At 34.7% G+C, this 21,692-nt stretch overlaps 1 protein-coding gene across 1 annotated transcript in view; it reads left to right on the top strand.

Moving 5' to 3' along the window:
- Phm (Peptidylglycine-alpha-hydroxylating monooxygenase) overlaps nt 1–21,692 on the top strand; it is an 82,319-nt gene that overhangs the window by 55,083 nt on the left and 5,544 nt on the right. Inside the window, exons 2-7 of the mRNA XM_069815689.1 lie at nt 3,827–3,884; nt 9,058–9,145; nt 12,681–12,750; nt 13,408–13,589; nt 17,321–17,466; nt 19,225–19,367. Of these exons, the coding sequence (XP_069671790.1) occupies nt 3,827–3,884; nt 9,058–9,145; nt 12,681–12,750; nt 13,408–13,589; nt 17,321–17,466; nt 19,225–19,367 (687 nt within the window). The remainder of the gene's footprint in view (nt 1–3,826; nt 3,885–9,057; nt 9,146–12,680; nt 12,751–13,407; nt 13,590–17,320; nt 17,467–19,224; nt 19,368–21,692) is intronic.

The raw sequence follows: 21,692 nt of genomic DNA on the forward strand, positions 1-21,692 counted from the left end.
TGAAAATTGTCTACAGCAGCAACGCACCATCTGCTTGCCCATAGACCTGGCACAGCTGACGATCAATTTCAATCGGCGCTATGCCCTGTGCATTCAAAAACTTTATCACTGACCGCACTTCAAGCGGCGGGAGCTGGAATAGGAACGCCCATCTTCAACCGATGCAACGAAGCTACTGAGAGCACTCGGGAAGTTCCGCTGGCGCATGCGCCATGCCGGGACCTTACTCTATCGCGTACACGCAGTCGCTTCGCGCAACATATGGTTTGCTAGCTGTGGGACGAGTGGGAAAGTTACTTTATGGACGCGCCTCGTAAATGAAAGAAAATGCACAGTTATTCCTATAGAACCGAACCTGATAAATTAGTTACAAAATATGGAAAGCATAACACGGATTCGTTTCAAACCACTGATGTGAAATGCGTGTGTTTCACATAATACAACAGAAGTCCCCTCCGAAGTTTTACCATCTGCCTTCATTCCTTTGTGAATTGAAGAGGTGGACTCAAAAGTATCCTAAGTCCTTTACTTAAGATTTTAACTTCTTTTATTCACGTTTTAATTTATCCTTTTCAAGTCTATATATATAACTGTATAAGTTTATTTAACAGACACCCTCTGCGGTGGCTGAATGGACAGACCTTCAGACTGTCACGCAGGCGGCTCGGGTTCGATTCCCGGTCATTGATTCATTGAAAAAATCCATAGTGACACTTGTGACGGACAAGATCGCAGTTGCGGTTTTTCCCCAAATTAGGCATTTACATCATTCAGTTACCATTTCTCCATTTCGTTATCATTCTGTAGCATTCCTCGAAACCCGGCTGGGGACGCATGGAGGGTGCTGGCCTAGGAACGAGCGGGGTTGCCTGCTCGAAACCTGGGCACACAGAGAACCCTAGCGTGGTCAGCCGGTGTAGGTTTGGGAATGCGTCACCAGAGGGTTAGCGCAACAGACCTTAGAAGGTCGCAGTGCTGGGCCATAGTGCACCCCTCCGTTAAATTCAATTCAATTATTTAACAGATTCTCCTCCTAATGGTTTATTTAACGACGCTCGCAACTGCCGAGGTTATATTAGCTTCGTCGGTGTGCAGGAATTTTGTTCCGCAGGAGTTATTTTACTTGCCAGTAAATCTACTGACATGAGCCTGTCGCATTTAAGCGCACTTAAATTTCATCGACCTGGGCCGGGATCGAACCCGCAACCTCGAGTACAGAAGGCCAGCGCTATACCGACTGCGCTATCCAGGCCGACTCGCGTACTCTGAATGGCACACGCTTTCTTTCTTGGAGGAGTCACTGCCATGCTATTTTCTCTCTTTGACATTATTGTAATAGAAGTCTAAACACGAAAGAAATTCATTAAAATGTGAAATGGTACTGGTACTTCTATCGATTACCCAAAGGCATGTATCACACCGAGTATGATATATTTATTTACAATTACCCGACTATAATCTTGAATTGTAACCACAACGAAACACATAAAATAACTATTATGTATTTAGGCTAATATTAATATAGTCCACTCCTGTGGAGTAACGGTTAGCGCGTCTGGCCGCGAAACCAGATGGCCCGGGTTCGATTCCCGGTTGGGGAAAGTTACCTAGTTGACGTTTTTTCCGGGGTTTTTCTTCAACCCAATATGAGCAAATGCTGGGTAACTTTCGGTGCTGGACCCCGGACTCATTTCGCCGGCATTATCACCTTCATCTCACTCAGACTCTAAATAACTTAAGATTTTGATAAAGCGTCGTAAAATAACCTACTAAAAATATATATTAATACTGATATTAATTAATTATTAGTATGTTCAAATTTTACTAGCTTTCAGTAATCGGCTCAGAAATCTAGAACAATTTGAATTTTCAGAATTTTCACTACCAACAATTGCTGTCACTGTTGTCCACATAACAGTTAGAAAATCAGTATTTCTCTCTACCGAAATTCGAAACGAAGTTGGCAAAAGAAAATTCAACCTGCAAGCTATAAAATCACCATAATCCACTAGCATATGTAGGAATGGGGGGAGAAATTATTAGGTTTCACCCCTAGGGTATTAAGTAAGCTGATCCGGACTATACTTCCCGATGCGAAGTTAGAGATCTTGGTAGGTTTGAAATCAATGGTTTGTGCACCGTAAAGCGACACATAATATCGATATTTTGTGATAACGTCACATTCAGTACGTAGGCCTATATTACACATTTGTGTAGCATATAATAGAAATCTGTGTAGCAAAAACAGGTTCTTGCCCGCTTTAAAAATGGAGGCTTTTGATCTCACTTTCTGATTCAAAGTTAGAGATTTCGATAGGTTTCAAATCAGTACTTTGTGCATTCAAAAGCGGTACATGACATCGGCATTTTAGTGATAGTCACACCCGATATGTAGGTATACTGCAATTCTATAAGGCATAAAATTATAACATAAATCTGTAGACATAACAGAGATTCTTGTCCTCTTTGAAATTGACGGCTTCTGGCTTCACTTCCTGATGCGAAGTTAGAGACCAGCTAGATTTTAAATCTGTATCTTCAAATACTGATTTTGGTAAATATATAAATCCTGTAAATTTGTTAAAAATTAATTACCGGTATATAATTATATATCTACTTAAACCGTGCAATTTACATATGACGGCAAAAATTTTAATTTTTATATATAGGGAATGTAGTTTGTGTTTAATACAGAGGAAGGTCATCTTCTAATTTTAATGTAGATTAAGTGATTAATATTGAAATATTTTGAATAGTAGTTCCAAGAAATTGACTATGAACAATAATTCATAACATGAGAAAGGAATTGAACAGTGGCGTAGCGTCAATGTCAGCTAAAAAGCTTAGCTTCCCCAGTTAATAATAATAATTTCATAATAGACCTGCAGTTTATGGAGAAAATTATTTATTAATTTTAATAGAATTTATATTTACGCGTTAAATATTGTGATGCGGCAGCTCAGGATGATTTGTGATGCAGCAGTAAACAAGAAGCCTGCACACACCAGCTTTCAAGCAGACTGGTTTCTTCTGTGTAATCCACCCCGCAGATTTTCCATCCCTTTCTAACTAAACTACCCTAGTCGCAAGGCTCGCAAGAAGCTAGCTTTGACATTGAAAATAAGTAGTTTCCGAGTTATCCCTTTTCGTCAGTTGTGTTCAGTTGGAGTGTTAGTGTGCATTGTGGCTGATATAATAAATAATGAGCGAAATAACAGTTCCTGACACTAATTTACTTGAATTTTTTTAGGACAATTGTATTATCAATACTGACTTACGAACAAAAGTGTGATTTAAAAAACAAATGACCGACTCCCTTGCTGTCCATGAAGGACACAACCAAAAGACAGACGCATACTTACGTAATGATACTAATACTGTGATTTCTCTAAGTATGACAGGGATTGAGCTAATGTTATACATATACGTGTCTATTTGTTAGAGATATGTGTAAACCGTGAAATCATATTTTACTACGTATCATTTGAGGTCATGCCTTATTGGTGTTACTTACGATGTTCCAACCAATCTTCGACTGCTGACTTGAAATTGGCTACTATTTATTTTAAGACTGTATTTTTGTAATACGTTTTCTTATATTGCATGAAAGACAACTTGAGTTAGATTCCCCTGCTCAAAATTTCATGCTACACCACTGGAATTGAATTATTTCACAAGTAAAAACGTATAATGAGAAGCGAGTATATGCGTCATCTTTATCATATTCATTTTTCTATTGTGCAAAATTTTTGTTTTAATTTTACGTATTGATGCTTGAATATCTGAGTTTGTGAAAATGACGAGAAATATTATTCTTTTGTTTCAGCCGGAATTGTACCTGTGCACGCCTGTGAAGGTGGACTACAGCAAGAGCTACTATATAAGTGAGTGGACTAGTCTGCCTATATGAGTTTTCTGTTTGCATCTTCCAAATACTGGAGGCGTTTAATAATTATTATTTTGTTTGTGAACAATCAGGAATCTCCATATGGTGTAATTCAGATATCGACTAATTGCTCCTACGTGTCCATTTTATCTTTCACCACACTACTTGATATGGGCTTCCGTTGTGAAAGAACGCACAGTCATACCGGATAGTTCAGTTCTAATCACACACTTAAGATAAATGTGTCAAAGTTGAAAATCCATGGATTAACTTGGAAATACGTCATAGCACGTAATGGACTTCCACAGAGCAATTTTCTCACACGGCTCCTGCTGATCGTAGCTTATAGAATCCGCAAAGCTTTCAAATATTGCTTCCGGCATTAATTCTGCAGCTGTAGCTGTCATTTTAAGGCTTCTCACCAGAAGAATATAGGTTCGATCCCTGTTAGATACTGTGATGTGTGGTCAGAATAACTTTGGGTCAGATTTCTCTAAATACATATCTTCCTGACTTCAGTACAATTAAAAATTTAGTACTTGTACTGACGATGATCAGTTTCAAGAATTATGTCTGTTTCGGCTTCAATATTTGACTCTAAGTCTTACGGGGTGCTATTCATAGACATTTCGCAGCACGCGCTACGAGCGTACTAAGCTAGTCCCGGCTATCCACTGGTTACTTGTACAGAATTCAAATCATATCCTATTGCTAACGCTGGTTTATGAATACGAAAAACGCTGATGATCCACCGGAAACCCGCGCTAAAAATGTCTATGAATACGGCCCACGATGTCTAATGCTGCATCAGCGTTATAAAATACTTCGGATTTAAATGTGACTAAATTTTGAGGAATTTCTATTTATTGTAGTTCGATAAATAAACATTTGCCTGTTGATAAATTAAGAGACTCGATAAAATATAAAATAAAGCTTTGAGAACATAATAATTATTGCAATTATTTATAGTTCAACAAATAAACATTGTCGTGTTGATAATATAATAATTGAGACTTTCTCTCGAACAAGAACTTAACTGCAGAATCTTGCATTTGAGATGCAGAGCATCAAACATTTTACATGGAATAACAGCTTTGTGCAGAAATATCAAATGTTTCTAGAGTGCGCTGTGTTGAACGAGATGTGTTAATAGGTTTCAATATATGCTGGAAACGGAAAGCGACGTTAATATGTCAAGTTGATATTTCAGAGGACACTTCAATTGCAACTCGCATGTTAGTAAACTATAGTATATAGACTCACAAAAATATAAAACAAATATGACAGATCTCTTTAGAACAATTATAATAATTACAATTATTTGTAGATCAACAAGTAAACATACGCATGTTGATAAAGGCTCACCAACATATAAAATAAATGTACCTACTTGGAACGTAATTATTACAACTATTTGTAGTTCAACAATGAAACATTTAATGTTGATAAATAACAGACTCGCCAAAACATAATAATTCCAATTATTTGTAGTTCAACAAATAAACATTTGCATGCTGATTAATTTATAGACTCGCCGAAATAAAAAACAAATAAATTTAGAATGTAATAATTCCAATTATTTGTAGTTCAACAAATAAACATTTGCATGTTGATTAATTATAGACTCACCGAAATATAAAACAAATCGATTTAGAATATAATAATTCCAATAATTTGTAATTCAACAAATAAACATTTGCATGTTGATTAATTATAGACTCGCCGAAATATAAAACAAATCAATTTACAACATAATAATTCCAATAATTTGTAGTTCAACAAATAAACATTTGCATGTTGATTAATTATAGACTCGCCGAAATATAAAACAAATCAATTTAGAACATAATAATTCCAATGATTTGTAGTTCAACAAATGAACATTTGCATGTTGATTAATTATAGACTCGCCGAAATATAAAACAAATCAATTTACAACATAATAATTCCAATGATTTGTAGTTCAACAAATGAACATTTGCATGTTGATTAATTATAGACTCGCCGAAATATAAAACAAATCAATTTACAACATAATAATTCCAATGATTTGTAGTTCAACAAATGAACATTTGCATGTTGATTAATTATAGACTCGCCGAAATATAAAACAAATCAATTTACAACATAATAATTCCAATGATTTGTAGTTCAACAAATAAACATTTGCATGTTGATTAATTATAGACTCGCCGAAATATAAAACAAATCAATTTAGAACATAATAATTCCAATGATTTGTAGTTCAACAAATAAACATTTGCATATTGATTAATTATAGACTCGCCGAAATATAAAACAAATCAATTTAGAACATAATAATTCCAATGATTTGTAGTTCAACAAATAAACATTTGCATATTGATTAATTATAGACTCGCCGAAATATAAAACAAATCAATTTAGAACATAATAATTCCAATGATTTGTAGTTCAACAAATGAACATTTGCATGTTGATTAATTATAGACTCGCCAAAATATAAAACAAATCAATTTAGAATGTAATAATTCCAATTATTTGTAGTTCAACAAATAAAAATTTGCATCTTGATTAATTATAGACTCGCCGAAATATAAAACAAATGAATTTAGAACATAATAATTCCAATGATTTGTAGTTCAACAAATGAACATTTGCATGTTGATTAATTATAGACTCGCCAAAATATAAAACAAATCAATTTAGAACATAATTCCAACGATTTGTAGTTCAACAAATAAACATTTGCATATTGATTAATTATAGACTCGCCGAAATATAAAACAAATCAATTTAGAACATAATAATTCCAATGATTTGTAGTTCAACAAATAAACATTTGCATATTGATTAATTATAGATGCACCGAAATATAAAACAAACCAGTTTAGAATATAAGAATTGCAATTATTTATAGTTCAAATAAATGTTAAGCGTTCCTGTTCAGAACAATTTTGCAATTATTTATAGTTCAACAAATGTTGAAAAATATTATAGACTGGCCAAAACATAAAACAAATCTGTTTAGAACATAATAAATGCAACTATTTGTAGTTCAACAAATACAAATTTGCATTTTGATAAATAGATTAATAATTATGTAAAGAGTGATGCCCTTCCTTGGTAAGTAATTAGACAAAAATGTTAAGGTTCAAAAAGATGTATATTAACCTCTCTGTCATTCGGTATCATATATGAGAGCTTAGAAATTTATTCATGACATTTATTATGCGCTTATATAGGTCCGTGGGCTGAGGTATCTTATTCTATAACATTTGCGCTTTCTGGTTATCATTCCAATTTTTTCTAATTACTTGTCACTAGATGCCTCCAGTTGATTAAATTTGTCCTTCCGTCTAGAAAAGCAAATATAATTGCCGATTTGTCATGTTAAATGAAATAATATTAACTTTGATGCATTCTTACACATTACCTATTCACGTAGGCCTAATAATAACAGAAATTGGGTTCTCATACACTACTTTTTAAGAGGTATCATTGGCGATACCTTTGGTCTCAAGCATGACTTTTCATAAATCACATTACTATAGTTTTGTGTAATAAGTAGAATACATGATACTGTATAAACCTGATAGCTGTTATTTCATGCTCGCATCATTTTCATATAATCAAAATAATCTTTACAATATAATACGCTTCACTAAAAAGTGACACTGATATGAAGAATAAAGATAGAGGTAGTTACGAGAAAGTGGTGAGAAATGACGACAAACTAGCTGTACTAAACTAGTTTGACAATACGTCCATTTTTATGTCATCGACTGAATTCGTTGTGGAACTAGTAGAAGACTGTAAGTGCTGGTCAATAAAATGATATTGTGCCCGTGTATTGCATAATACTCCAATAGATGGACAGATTAGTAAAACATTGTGGGCAGAAACAATTCGTATACTAAGTCAATGCTTTTAATAGAGACTGTGTGAAACTGCCAATCAGATGTGATCACTATACCCGTGTATTGTATAATACTCCAATAGATGGACAGTTTAGTAAAAAATTGTGGGCAGAAACAATTCGTATACTAAGTCAATGCTTTTAATAGAGACTGTGTGAAACTGCCAATCAGATTTGATCACTATACCCGTGTATTGTATAATACTCCAATAGATGGACAGTTTATTAAAAAATTGTGGGCAGAAACAATTCGTATACTAAGTCAATGCTTTTAATAGAGACTGTGTGAAACTGCCAATCAGATTTGATCACTATACCCGTGTATTGTATAATACTCCAATAGATGGACAGTTTATTAAAAAATTGTGGGCAGAAACAATTCGTATACTAAGTCAATGCTTTTAATAGAGACTGTGTGAAACTGCCAATCAGATTTGATCACTATACCCGTGTATTGTATAATACTCCAATAGATGGACAGTTTAGTAAAAAATTGTGGGCAGAACCAATTCATATAAGTCAATGGCTGGAATGAGAAGTGTGTGTTAGGTAGCTTGAAACGGTATAGGTGTTGGTTTAGGACGGGGTTCGTCTGTATAGCCACAGGGAACATTTTGCAACGTTGTTGCTGTTATTCTGTTGTTATTATACTTCAGATTTTTTTTCTTTTTTTACCGGTAGTGTAGTTCCTGGTACAGAACATCTTTTTTTTTTTCCACGAAGGAAATATATTTTCTATATAATGTATATATCTAACGAGAGTATTATCACATTCTAGTATATACAGTCGGAAGCTCAATACGTAGTAAATATGCAAACATTAGATAGTTGCTCACCACTAGGATCGCTAATATCGCCTCATTACAGGCAATGCAAAATAGTACCGTCACAGTCTATTGTTTCTAGCACCTTCAAAACTCAAGCTTCGTGACTGTATATAGTAGACTGTGGTATTATATTTGCCATGATTTCTACGCGTAGTGTTGCTGCTGGAATACATATACTTTCATTTCATTATTTATAAGCAATTGTATGCATTTTTGTAAAATAAATAAAACTGAATTGATACCAAATTAAGTCCCCATAGAAACCCAAGGTATCACATAATATGATACCTAGCTTAAAACGAGAATTGAGGTCATGATAAAAATTTTGATTGGTTAGTGTTTGTCTTTGTATCGCCAATTACCCAATAAATAATATTTTAATTTTTTTTTTTTTTTTTTACTTTAAATTTATCTTGGGACTGAAGAGGTTACTTACTTGTTTGCAGTTGGGTTCGAGCCAAACGCAACTATGCAGACTGCACACCACATGCTGCTGTATGGATGCAGTAAGCCAGGGAGCAGGAGCGCTGTCTGGTGAGTCACTGCCTCATAAGTCTTGTGCCATGGTATAACAAGGTTTCTACGTCCTCAGAAAGTATTCCGATGCAACAAAGAAAATGATTTTAACGTCTTGGTGAAATCGCTCTCCCTCAGGGGCGGACGCAGGATTTTTTTTCGGGGAGGGATTTTAGGAGATAGTAAAAATGGAGTAATGAGAAATAAGTTTATATACTCACAATTTGTTTCCGAGTCACAAACATTTACAAGTTGGCCTGAGTAGCGTAGTCGGTATAGCCTTCTGTGCTCGAAGTTGCGGGTTCTACCCCAACCCAGCTCGATGGCATTTAAGGGGACACTCCACTGAAAGTGACAAGTTTTTTAAGAACAATTTTTTTTTTCAAACAAATTTTGAGAGCATATTTACTAGGTAAAGGACTGACAAAATGTAAATTTTGAACTCACAAATGTTTTTGGCTTTTGATTGTTTAAATATCTTTATAAGTATTTTTCAAACCCAAGTTTTTAATAGAAGATCTCAATTTTTAAGCTTTATTTCCTTTGGTTACATTTACAAGACATACAAAAACATTTATATGCATTTATTTTATGAAATATCTCATTTATTCATTTTCAAAAATTGTTTTGAGGTTTTGAAAATGTTATTTTTTCTATAATTAATGAAAACAATATATTAATAAAGTAAACAAGCAGCATTTCTTACGAACTAAATGCATAGAAACATGCAGCTACCTCATAAATACTTGCAGTAAAAATTTCATCCAGATTGAGTAATATTTGGCGTAAAAGAGTTGGTATTGAATCAAGAAAAATAAACTTACGGAAAAATGTATTTGAAAGTAAAATGAATATTTAAATAACACATACCTATTAAAATTTCCTCCGCTACATTCATGTAGTAACTCCAGGGAGCCAACTTTAGAACAAAAAGTTACTACATTTGTAATCAGAAATTTGTTTTTGACAGCTCTTTAAATGCCACGTCCCCCCACAGCTTTAATTAAAAACAATGTTGAACGTATTTGTAATCAGAATTGAAATAAAACCATTTGGGGTATAAAAATATACATTCTAAAGAAGTGAAAGAGTCAATAAAAATATTTTGGAAATTTTTCATGATTTTCAGTGGAGTCTCCCCTTAAGTGTGTTTAAATGCGACAGGCCTCGTATCAGTTGATTTATTGGCATGAGGGAAAAAATTCTGGCACACCGGCGACGCTGATATAACCTCGGCAATTGCGAGCGTTGTTAAATAAACCATAATTTTTTTATTTTAACATTTACAATGACTGCAATACAAAAACAATGACATTTACAGAAGAAGGCGATGAGGCTTCTTAGACATTTCATCCAGTACTTCATGAGCTTTTACTTCTACATTTTTATGTATATACATTAAGGCCAGTGCATTTAATCTGACTGCTCAAGTAAGTCTTCAAATACCGCAATGTTGAGAACGACTGTTCTGGTGTTGCTGTAGTTACAGGCAACGTGCAGAAAAGTTTCAGTGTCTTGCGAGTGCAGGGAAAAATAATTTCATTGCACCTGTTCAAAGATGATATAAAATCAGTAGGTAATAGGTGAAGATTTTTCTGATCAAGGAAATTTCTTCTCTACATCTTCAATTCATTGAAGAAAGACTGGTGATGCATCAACATCATTGGGCCACTGATTTACTATAGCCTGAACAGCAGTTTCTAAATCTTCATGTGATGCTCGCACTATGTTTTTAGGCAGAAAAGTTTGTATGGACTTTAGGATTCCCTTATGATTTAAAAATCTGTCCTTGAGCTGACTAATGAAATAGTCTAAGAAGAGAAGTAAAATTAAAAGCCTAAAATACTCTTCATGACTCTCTGTCTTGAAGTAAGAACGCTGTGTTTGTCTTCCTGCAGTTCTTGGAATTTAACATTTTAGCAAAGAGAATTTACGTGGAAAACTCTCTAATTCCTATGTACATTCACGAATTAAAATTAATATTATTTTTGTTTCTGGTTTCGTATTTTTCTCAAAATTTCGGGAGGGGCTATATCCCCTTAATCCCCCCCCTTGCATCCGCCCCTGCCCCTGCTCATCACTTACAGTCCTCAAGTTCTCAGGAAAGAAGTATGCTCACATACACATGTCATTCATCATCTTATAAATTAAAGCATGTGATGAAATTCAGCTGAAAAATACATTACCGTTAGATGGAAGTAATGTTCAAATCTGCCCTCTTCAAGTAGCCTAGTCTACTTGATGTGATTCTCCTCAACTTGTTTATAATTTCTGTAAAAGAGAGAATGTTTGTACGCATTAATTTACGCCTTGTGATAGTCTTTGCAGGGTCATAAACAAGCAAATGAAGTAAATAAAAAGTTCATTAAAGAAACGAAGCTTGTATGTGTCTGAATGGACCACTTGCTTCCTAGTTCAAGGTCACGTACGATTCTGAACCTTTCTTGTATCATATCCTCACTGCATAAGATTTATTGCTATATTCTACACGCTCCAGTTATCTTTGAGAATGCAGAATATAAACAGATGCAGTTCTAAAGGCTTATTTAATCATGTCGATCTGAGTAATATATTTTTATTTATTGAAAATCCCAGTTGTTAAATAAAGTGGTAGGAAATTGTTCAATACAATTATTTTTACTTACGGTGTACCGTTATGCAAACGTTTAGGGTGTGGATTTTCCACGATAGAGATTCAGATTCAAAATGATTGATTCAATGGCAAACTTACTAGTGTTAATTACAAGCACGTGCTTATATAATTAACACTAGTAAGTTTGCCATTTAATCAACCATTTATATTTAAGTGTTAGTGTACGCAAGATTCAAGATGGATTCAGATTCATATTTCAGTGCCTGAAAGTGAAAAGTGTAGGAACAAAAATAGTGTACCAGTAATTGTTTTTTTTTTCCAGAGTATTCCATTTCCTGCCATATTTCATGAGCGTGCACACAGATATTACATTATATAAATACATTCCTTTTCACATGCAAACTGATTTCCGTAACAACTAATGAAACACAAAATACTTGCACAGCGCTGACGCTACGTGTACTCACGTTCGCATCGATGACAAACACAGTAACACCACAGTCTACTATATACAGTCACGAAGCTTGAGTTTTGAGGGTGCTAGAAACAATAGACTGTGACGGTACTATTTTGCATTGCCTGTAATGAGGCAATATTAGCGATCCTAGTGGTGAGCAACTATCAAATGTTTGCATATTTACTACGTATTGAGCTTCGCGACTGTATATACTAGACTGTGGTAACACGTTCGTGTTACAAAAATAATTTACTAAGTTACCCTAATCATAATGTTAAGTAAAGTGTGTTAATTAGCTGATATTTTAATCTTGTGGCTCGTTTTTGGCTTCGCTATTGTCATTACCGTCATTGCCACTGCCAATATGCGGTTCATCACTGAGCTTATCATCAGATTCTTCTAAATTTATTGCTATTACGTTAATAAATTTAGGAGAATGACGGACACCACGTCGAAACTGTCACATGAATAGAAAATATATTTTACTTTTAATTGTATTTTAGGAACTGTGGGGAAATGGCTGCCAAAGACGAAACAATAGAAATGGCCAGTCCGTGCGGAATGGGATCCCAGGTATGTTACTGTTATCTAGCATTCTAAAATGATAAATAATTGATTAAATGGCGATCTTACTCGTGTTAATTATGTAAGCATGTGTGGCTTACAGCTGTTTCGGTGCTACTTCACACCATCCTCAGAGCCTTCTGTGTCTGGGCGTCGTCTCAACTTCGCTGCCTGTTGTGTGGGTGCGTTCGTGTGATGAAGAGTTGTGTCAAATAGTGTGTGTGTTCTGAAATTGATCTGTGTGTTGAGTATTTGATTAGGGTGTGTTTTATTGTGTCTGTATATTTCATATTGTTCTAGTGTGTTGAGTTTTTGGATTTTGGGTTGTATGTGTAGGACGCCGAAACACAGAAGGCTCTGAGGATGGTGTGAAGTAGCACCGAAACAGCTGTAAGCCGCACATGCTTACATAATTAACACGAGTAAGATTGCCATTTAGTCAATTATTTATATTTAAGTGTTAAAAGTGGTGTACGAAAGATTCAACATGGATCTAAAATGATGTTATACATGTCTTATAGAATGAAAATATTTGTTAATAATAACTGTATTTATGCCTAATTAAAATTAAAGTTGTTTTATGAATAATTAAATTGCCATAATGGCATAAAAGCTGTATACACTTGAAATCTTGTTGCGGATTGTTACTGAGGGTCAATTTTGCAGGTGATCTATGCTTGGGCTCGAGACGCTCCCAAGCTGGAACTGCCAGAAGGAGTAGGCTTCAAAGTAGGGGGCAAGTCCCCTATACAGTACCTCGTGCTGCAGGTGCATTATGCCACGATAAAGCCCTTCGAAGGTGGAAAGACCGACGACTCGGGAATACACCTTCATTACACTGAGCGACCGTGAGTACTACACAGATTGACACCAAACTTTGTGATGTTCATTCTTTATCCTTTAGAACCAAGCCCCTAGTGCAGTGATGTCAAAGAATAAGCGCATGAACGACGTTCGATTCCTTAGCGTGCTGGAGTGGAATTCCGTAAACCAGCCGTGGCGAAAATATGACTCACGAGCACATTGTGGCTCGCAATGATAGCTATGTTTGCTTCCTACCTCCCCCAACTCCCACCCTCTCACTCACTGGAGTCAAACTCCGTTCCATTTGTATTTGTCTCTGACCTGCGAGTGGCGTATCGTCGCAATGTCTCTCTCGAAACCATGTACCTCTACAAAAACGAAAGTTCCAAGTAGGATGGGAGGACGCATTTTTTTTTTTTGCTGCCAATATGATGAGAATATTAAATGTATGATTTGTTCACTCAGTATGACGAGGAAAACGGTTGTATAACATAAAACGACATTATATACATGTCACTCATGAAACATTAAAAGGTTGTGTTGTTATTATTATTATTATTATTATTATTATTATTATTATTATTATTATTATTATTATTATTATTATTATTATTATCTCTGTACGTCGATCCTTTTTCAGGAGATGTACGAATAATGCGGTTAGACCTTCAATTTAAACGCGCAGATTTACAATGTGATGTTAAATGAAAGCTAGATGTAAGGACTTGACAAATGTTGAACTTTTCAAATCGTTGCCAAAAAATAAATATCCGAAGCTTCGTTCTTTCGCTTGCTCTGTTGAAACCATGTTCGCTACAACTTATTTTTGTGAAGAATTATTTTCAACAATGAAAATAGTAAAAACCAAATTTAGATCACGACTGACAGACAAATACCTTCGTGATCAACTACGACTGGCAGTAAGTGACATAATTCCTGATTTTGAAACTTTGTCGCAGAGATATTCTGAAGACAGTTAATTTTAGGTTGTGATAATGTGTCCTATGTTTTCTTGTTCATTTCTTTCTTCGTTACACGTACTAAACATTAGTTTGTAACCTTGTACTGTATAAAATTATATTTAAGTGTTTGACATAAGGAAAATGGAAAATGCGTTATTAAGTCAGACAGTTGCTTCACTTCCCCTTTGGGTGTCCGCCTCCCTCCATAGGTGCTATGCACGTTGCAGGTTACACAGTGGCTCGGCGCACGATCACATTTTCGCCACGGCTGCCGTAACCACAGAAACGAGCAAGACATAGGGGCGGACAATTTTAAAATGATCTGGAGTCGAGATATAATAATTCGTTACACATTTGTTTATACATTTTTATTAAATTCAATTATCTGATAGCTGAATAATTTATATATGCTTTGCAATAGTCAGCCAAGTTTAGTTTTGTAGAATATTATAGCCTAATACTGCTTTAGTAACTTAAAATATCATAACAGATAGAATGATTTCTGAATATTCTTGGTTTTTACAATATTACTGTCTTCAGTAATAGCGAACATAGGGAATGAACATTGGAAAATGAAGTTTAACCAGGATAGTCAGCCAAGGTTAGTTTTGTAGACTGTTATAGCCGAATACTGCTTTACTAATAACTTAACATATATAATGATTTCTGAATATTTTCGGTTATTAGAATAACTATCTTTTGTAATGGCGAAAATAGGGAAAATTAACATTTCAAAGTGAAGTTTCACCAGAATCGTTCCTACGATTTCTGTTCGATACCAGCCTTGTAATGTTTGATACTATGTTATTTGAAGTAGCAAATCGAAGCGTAGCACGCATATTATCAGATAATTTGGCCCTTAGTCATGGCTTTGTTAGGTTCATCAATGAAAGAAATTGTTCACATACATTATGTGCTACCGAAAATTGTCATAATTTGAGTTGCAAACTTACGGACCATAGGATACAGTTCAGGGCTCAAACATTTGTAAAAGGTAAGGAGTTCTGATCATTATATGGATGTTTTAATAACGTTGTATTCTCAATATCAATAATTATTTCTAGCTGAAATTCTAGTGGTACAGTTTCTATGTTTGCAGCAAGATATCGATAGAAAAGTTCTAGTTTAGTTCGCTGGGTGCATGATTAATGCCAACTGTACATTGCACAACCCTCACTGAAACACGCATTCGTAGCTGCGCGTTCTACGTGCTCCAGTGGTGCAAGCGTTCTCTGTAGCACATATACGCTCTGATTGACATCCCTGTCCTAATGCGTTTCTATATTTTAGTACAATTACCTTTTGTATAGTCATACCTTAAATGACGATAAACCGGACTGCAGAGATGTAAATTTACGGAACAAATCTCATTATCATGGAATAAGATGTCCAAGGTCTCGTACTGAAATGACTAGAAAAATGATATAAAATAAATTATTTTTCTTTTAAAATGTGTGACAAGAACTCTTGAAGTTTTGTTTCCTTCTTTTGCGACTCTCAATGAGATTACTGTTGTTAGATCCTGCAGACGTTCATTGATCATTCATTCAGTGTTCTGCCCAAGGACAGGTCTTTCACTGCAAACCCAGCATTCTCCAATCTTTCCTATTTTTTGCCTTCCTCTTTGTCTCCTCATATGATCCCTATATCTTAATGTCGTATATCATTTGATATCTTCGAGCTCTTCTCCCGTTCACCATTCCTTCCAGTGCATCCTTCAGTAGGCAGTTTTTTCTCAGTCAGTGATCCAACCTATTCCTTTTTTTCTTCCTGATCAGTTTCAGCATCATTCTTTCTTCACCGACTCTTTCCAATACAGCTTCATTTCTTATTCTGTCTGTCCACTTCACATGTTCCATTCTTCTTCATATCCACATTTCAAATGCTTCTATTCGCTTTTCTTCACTTCGTCGTAATGTCCATAGTTCTGCCTCATGCAATGCCACATTCCATACAAAGCACTTCACTTGTCTCTTCCTTAATTCTTTTTCCAGAGGTCCGCAGAAGATGCCCCTTTTTCTATTAAAAGCTTCCTTTCCCATTGCTATCCTCCTCTTGACTTCCTAGCAGCAGCTCATGTTACTGCTTATAGTACACCCCAAGTATTTGAAGCTGTCCACTTGCTCTACTACCTCGTTTAAAATTCGCAAATTTATCTTCTTTATTTTTCTTGTAAGCTGACACTGATTTCAGAATGTCGCTTCATATGAACAGAAAAAAAAAAATAGCCACCGGCGTAGTTCAGTTGGCTAAGGCACTTATCTGCCGATTCAGAGTTGTGCTCAGGCGCGAGTTCGATTCTCGCTTGGTTGATTACCTGGTTGGGTTTTTCCGAGGTTATCTCCAACCGCAAAGCAAATATCAGGTAAATTATAGCGAATCCTCGACCTCATCTCGTCGAATATCATCTCGCTATCACCAATTACATTGACGCTAAATAATCCCGCAGTTGATACAGCGTCGTTAAATAATCAATTAAAAAAAATAGAGAGAAAATTTACTGAATACCCTTCATTGATTCTCTTATCATAGACCATACTCTCCATTTGTAAACAGGAACAAAAATAAAATATTCAATACAACTGTAGTTTCATTCCCGAACTTGGGTAACGTATTCTAGTGCGAGTGTATCTATAATACAATTTATTTTTGTTTTGCGTAGAATTCTTGTGTATCTTTATGTAGACATATTGTTTATGCTACTGACGCATGTGGACCATTTTTCTGTTTACTCTCAGAGTTTCATTGTACTGCTATTAATATTACTGTATTGCACAAGCTTAGACACACTGAGATGAGTTGTTTCTTGGCAGGCTCGAAAAGGAGGCTGGTGTGATCCTGTTGGGTACAGGAGGCTTTATTCGGCCCATGACTGTGGAGAAGATGGAAACATCTTGTACAATACATGAGAAGAAAGTGATGCATCCTTTTGCATATCGGACGCACACACACAGCTTGGGTAAGGAATTGCTGAGTGATATTAAGATTCAATATTAAAGGGAAATAAATGTGTATTTATTTATTTACATATTCATTCATTCATTCATTCACTCATTTATTTACTCACTTATTTACTTATTTATTTATCTATTTTATTTATTCATTTTATTTATTTTATTTATTTATTTTATTTATTATTTATTTTATTTATTTATTTTATTTATTTAATTAATTAATTTATTTATTTTATTTTATTATTTATTTTATTTATTTATTTCATTTATTTATTTATTTTATTTTATTTATTTATTTATTTTATTTATTTAACTTATTTTATTTATTTATTTATTTTAATTTTATTTATTTATTTTATTTTATTTATTTGATAATTAGATTGACTTTTTCTTTAATCCATCCATCCATCCATCCGTTCATATATCCAACCATCGATTTATATCTAAAATCATTTAAGTACCATTATCCATTTATCTATAATTTGCTTTACATGGGCCCTCCCCATCCTTTACCACAGGCTCAATTGACTGCAGTGGCCGGGATGCGAACCTGCGATCTTAGGCACGATATGTTGCCCGGACATACCTTGTGCGCCTTAAACCGCTCGGCTAATGAACCCAACACGAATTTACCCGATTATGCAGGTATACGAACCCCTGGTTAAGAGTTAGACATTTGCGTGCAATAGTGGTATAAGTTTCTGAGATTTATGGGGAGTTTGTACACTGAATTTTGACAAAAAATTGAAATTTTGGTTTTTATCTTTTTTCGGTAGTTTAATATGTGTAAAATGATAATATGATTTTATTTCTTCTAATTGTCAGCTTTTAGCTCTATCTTCAGCAAAAATGTTATAGTAATTCTTAATGCAAAAAATGTTATCAATGAAAAAATTTTTCTTCCCAACCGCTCAGTGGAATTTTTAATTTATTTAGCCGGTTGTATACATAAAAGTATGTTACATATGACCTATTTTTTTCTACATTTGTATCTTTTATCACTTCTGAGAAAACTGCACCCAAAATTGAGGAATTTAACATTGCAAGGTAAGGAAAAACTTTGACACCATTTTTCTGCACTTTCTCAGAAAGTATTGTACCCAAAAGGCTGACATTGATATACAATATCAATGTGATGGCGTTTTACACTGTAGGTTAAAAAAATTAAGTTAATTGCTATCTTTAGCAAAAATAAAAAATAATTTGCAGTCATTTTTAATGCAAAAAATGTTATAAATGAATTTTTTTTTTTGCCAACCGCTCCGTGGAATTTTAAATTTATTTAACCGGTTGTATACCCGTACATAAAGGTATGTTACATATGCCCTAATTTTTTTCTACATTTGTATCTTTTATAACTGCTAAGAAAAACTTACCCAAAATTGTAAGATATGGAAGTACAGACTTCTCTTAAGAGCTTCACCACCGCAGACCAGGGCACAATATTCTTCCCTGGAGGTAACTTGACGACTCAGGTGGATCTCTTGAGGTATAGCAGACCGTCACCAGAAGTATACCATTAGGACTTGTGAGCTGGAGTGGAATGCATGGTATGGCTAATGGTGGAGTTGGCTTAGGCAAGCATTACAATTGGCACGCAACTCATTGCATAATGGGTACACAAAAGGCCTACTTGGACTATATATAGTAGGGCCTACATATGGACGTTTGTGTCCCACTTGGTTGATGCCAGTGCCAATACTTTCTGTTGCTCTTGAAGTGAGATGTGAGCTAAATACTCGTATGTTGGCTGTGTGTTGCAGGCAGAGTTGTGTCTGGTTACAAGGTGACCAGGGACCGCACTGGAGCAGACCAATGGGTACTGCTTGGCAAGCGTGACCCTCTCACCCCTCAGATGTTCTACCCGGTGGTGAACCAGCAACCCATTACGCAAGGGGACACTTTGGTGAGTAACAGTATAAATTGTTAATAAGAATCGCCATAGTGATTCTAGGTATAAATCCCATTAAAGCCTTATCTATACTAATAATAAATCTGTAGCCGAAATTTTTCTGGTAATTTTCGATTTTCCAAAAATAATTGGTCCTAACATATATAATTAACCACCCTGAAACCGAAAATCGCTTTTTTGAAATTTTTGTTTGTATGTATGTATGTCTGTCTGTCTGTATGTTTGTTACCTTTTCACGCGATAATGGATGAACGGATTTCGATGAAAATTGGAATATAAATTATGTTCGTTGTAACTTAGATTTTAGGCTGTATGGCATTCAAAATACATTTAAAAGGGGGGTTATAAGGGGGCCTGAATTAAATAAATCGAAATATCTCTCTTATTATTGATTTTTTTGAAAAATGTTACATAACAAAAGTTTCTTTAAAAATAATTTGCGATAAGATTTATTCCTTGAAAAATTTTGATAGGACTGATATTTAATGAGATAAATGAGTTTTGAAATTAAAATAACTGCCATCTAAGGCCATATAATGAAATAAAAAACAAATGACTTCGTCTATAAGGGGCCTTGGACAGCAACAATCGAAAGCTATGAAAGATAGCCTACAGAGAATGTTTCTATGTTTGTATGAAGTAATATCGGAAGCTAAATTAACCGATTTGTATAATTAATTATTATTTCACCATTGGAAAGTGTAGTTCCTCTAGATGGACATAATGCTATAATGTTATTACAGTAACTTCTGATATAATATAATGTAATGTAATATAATATAATATAATATAATATATGTAATGTAATATAATATAATATAATTTAAGTTATTTGAAGGGTTCAAACCATAGTGGGCCAAACGCCATTTACTGAATACGTAGAAAACAATTATTACCATAATTCAATGGAAACCTATAACAAGTAAAATAAAGTATACACATTAAATCTAAATGATGTCAATGTTCATTAAACTATGGTTGCATGTAATAAAAACTAGAAACGTGCTAAAGGAATTGTCATTGCACCAATGAGTGGTCTCTGGACCAAAATGATCGCATTTTAATTATTTGGATGCAATTTAAATTAAGTAACATATTAAACGATTTATCCTTCTATCAAACACGAATGTTCCCTGGATCAAATGTCCTATTTTAATTATGTAATTACTTTATATTTATTTCTAACGGGTGCAGCGGAGCGCACGGGTACGGCTAGTTAATTAATAAACTTCGTCTATCTGAATACTTATAAGAAGTACAGTAAAACCCTGATAAGACGCTGTTCAAGGGACCGGGTGTAAAATGCGTATTAACCGGGACCGCATATTAGGTGGGTATACTAATTTTGACTTATATATAGCCTAGTATCTATTAGCATTTTTCTTTGTTGAAATACATAGTTCATGAAAGGTAATACAGTATTACTCCATTATGTAATTACTGTAAGTTACTCTACGTCAAAGACATTTACATTATATACTGTACTTAATTCTTTCGAAAAAAAAAAACATTTATAGTTGTTTGCCGTGTGTGTGTACTCCAAGTCCTCATGTTTACCACACTTCACTTTCTGCGCTTACATCCTCCTGACGTCGCAGCTGTAGTGATTGAGTCGCGATTTTTTATTACCGTTCTTAATGTCGATGATGGGATTCCTAATGCATCAGAGAGTTGTTTCTGAGTAAGAGTACTGATCTCATCGTAGTTTCATAAGATTTTCAATTTTTCCGACACAGAAAGGGCTTTTCGTTAAACACTCATTGTAATCACATTCACAACCACTTCAATACACTATAGGACAACAAACTGCCCAGCAGAAATTTCCAGAATTTTATTATGGCCGAGTGAGGAATGTTGTTTGAGAGAGAGGGTTAGCAAGAGGGTGGGGTATTGTAACTGTATGTAGGCTTTAACCACGCAGGTAAGGAGTCGAATAAGAGAGCATAACAAGAGGGTGGGGTATACTAAGGTATGAAGTATGTGAAGTATGAAGGTTTAAATGTGCAGGTAAAGGGTCGAATACCAATACTTTTCAGGTTAATGGCACCAGTGAGCTCAATGACCAAGATGTTTCAATGCTGTTACAGTACATTGCTGAAAATTACATCGAAAATATTTCACAAAAACAGCGTATTATGCGGGACTTGAGCACAACAAATGGGGTATTTTATAAAGGCGTTACATATGAAATGTGCAGGGACCGGACAAAAAAAGTGTATTACACGGGATAGCATAATAAGCGGGAGCGTCTTATCGAGGTTTTACTGTATTAACTAAACAAAATAAACCAGATGTTGTTAACTGACTTTTTTTCTTTTT

This window comes from Periplaneta americana, chromosome 17 (assembly GCF_040183065.1).
Source record: "Periplaneta americana isolate PAMFEO1 chromosome 17, P.americana_PAMFEO1_priV1, whole genome shotgun sequence".
In the NCBI taxonomy this organism is placed as follows: domain Eukaryota; kingdom Metazoa; phylum Arthropoda; class Insecta; order Blattodea; family Blattidae; genus Periplaneta; species Periplaneta americana.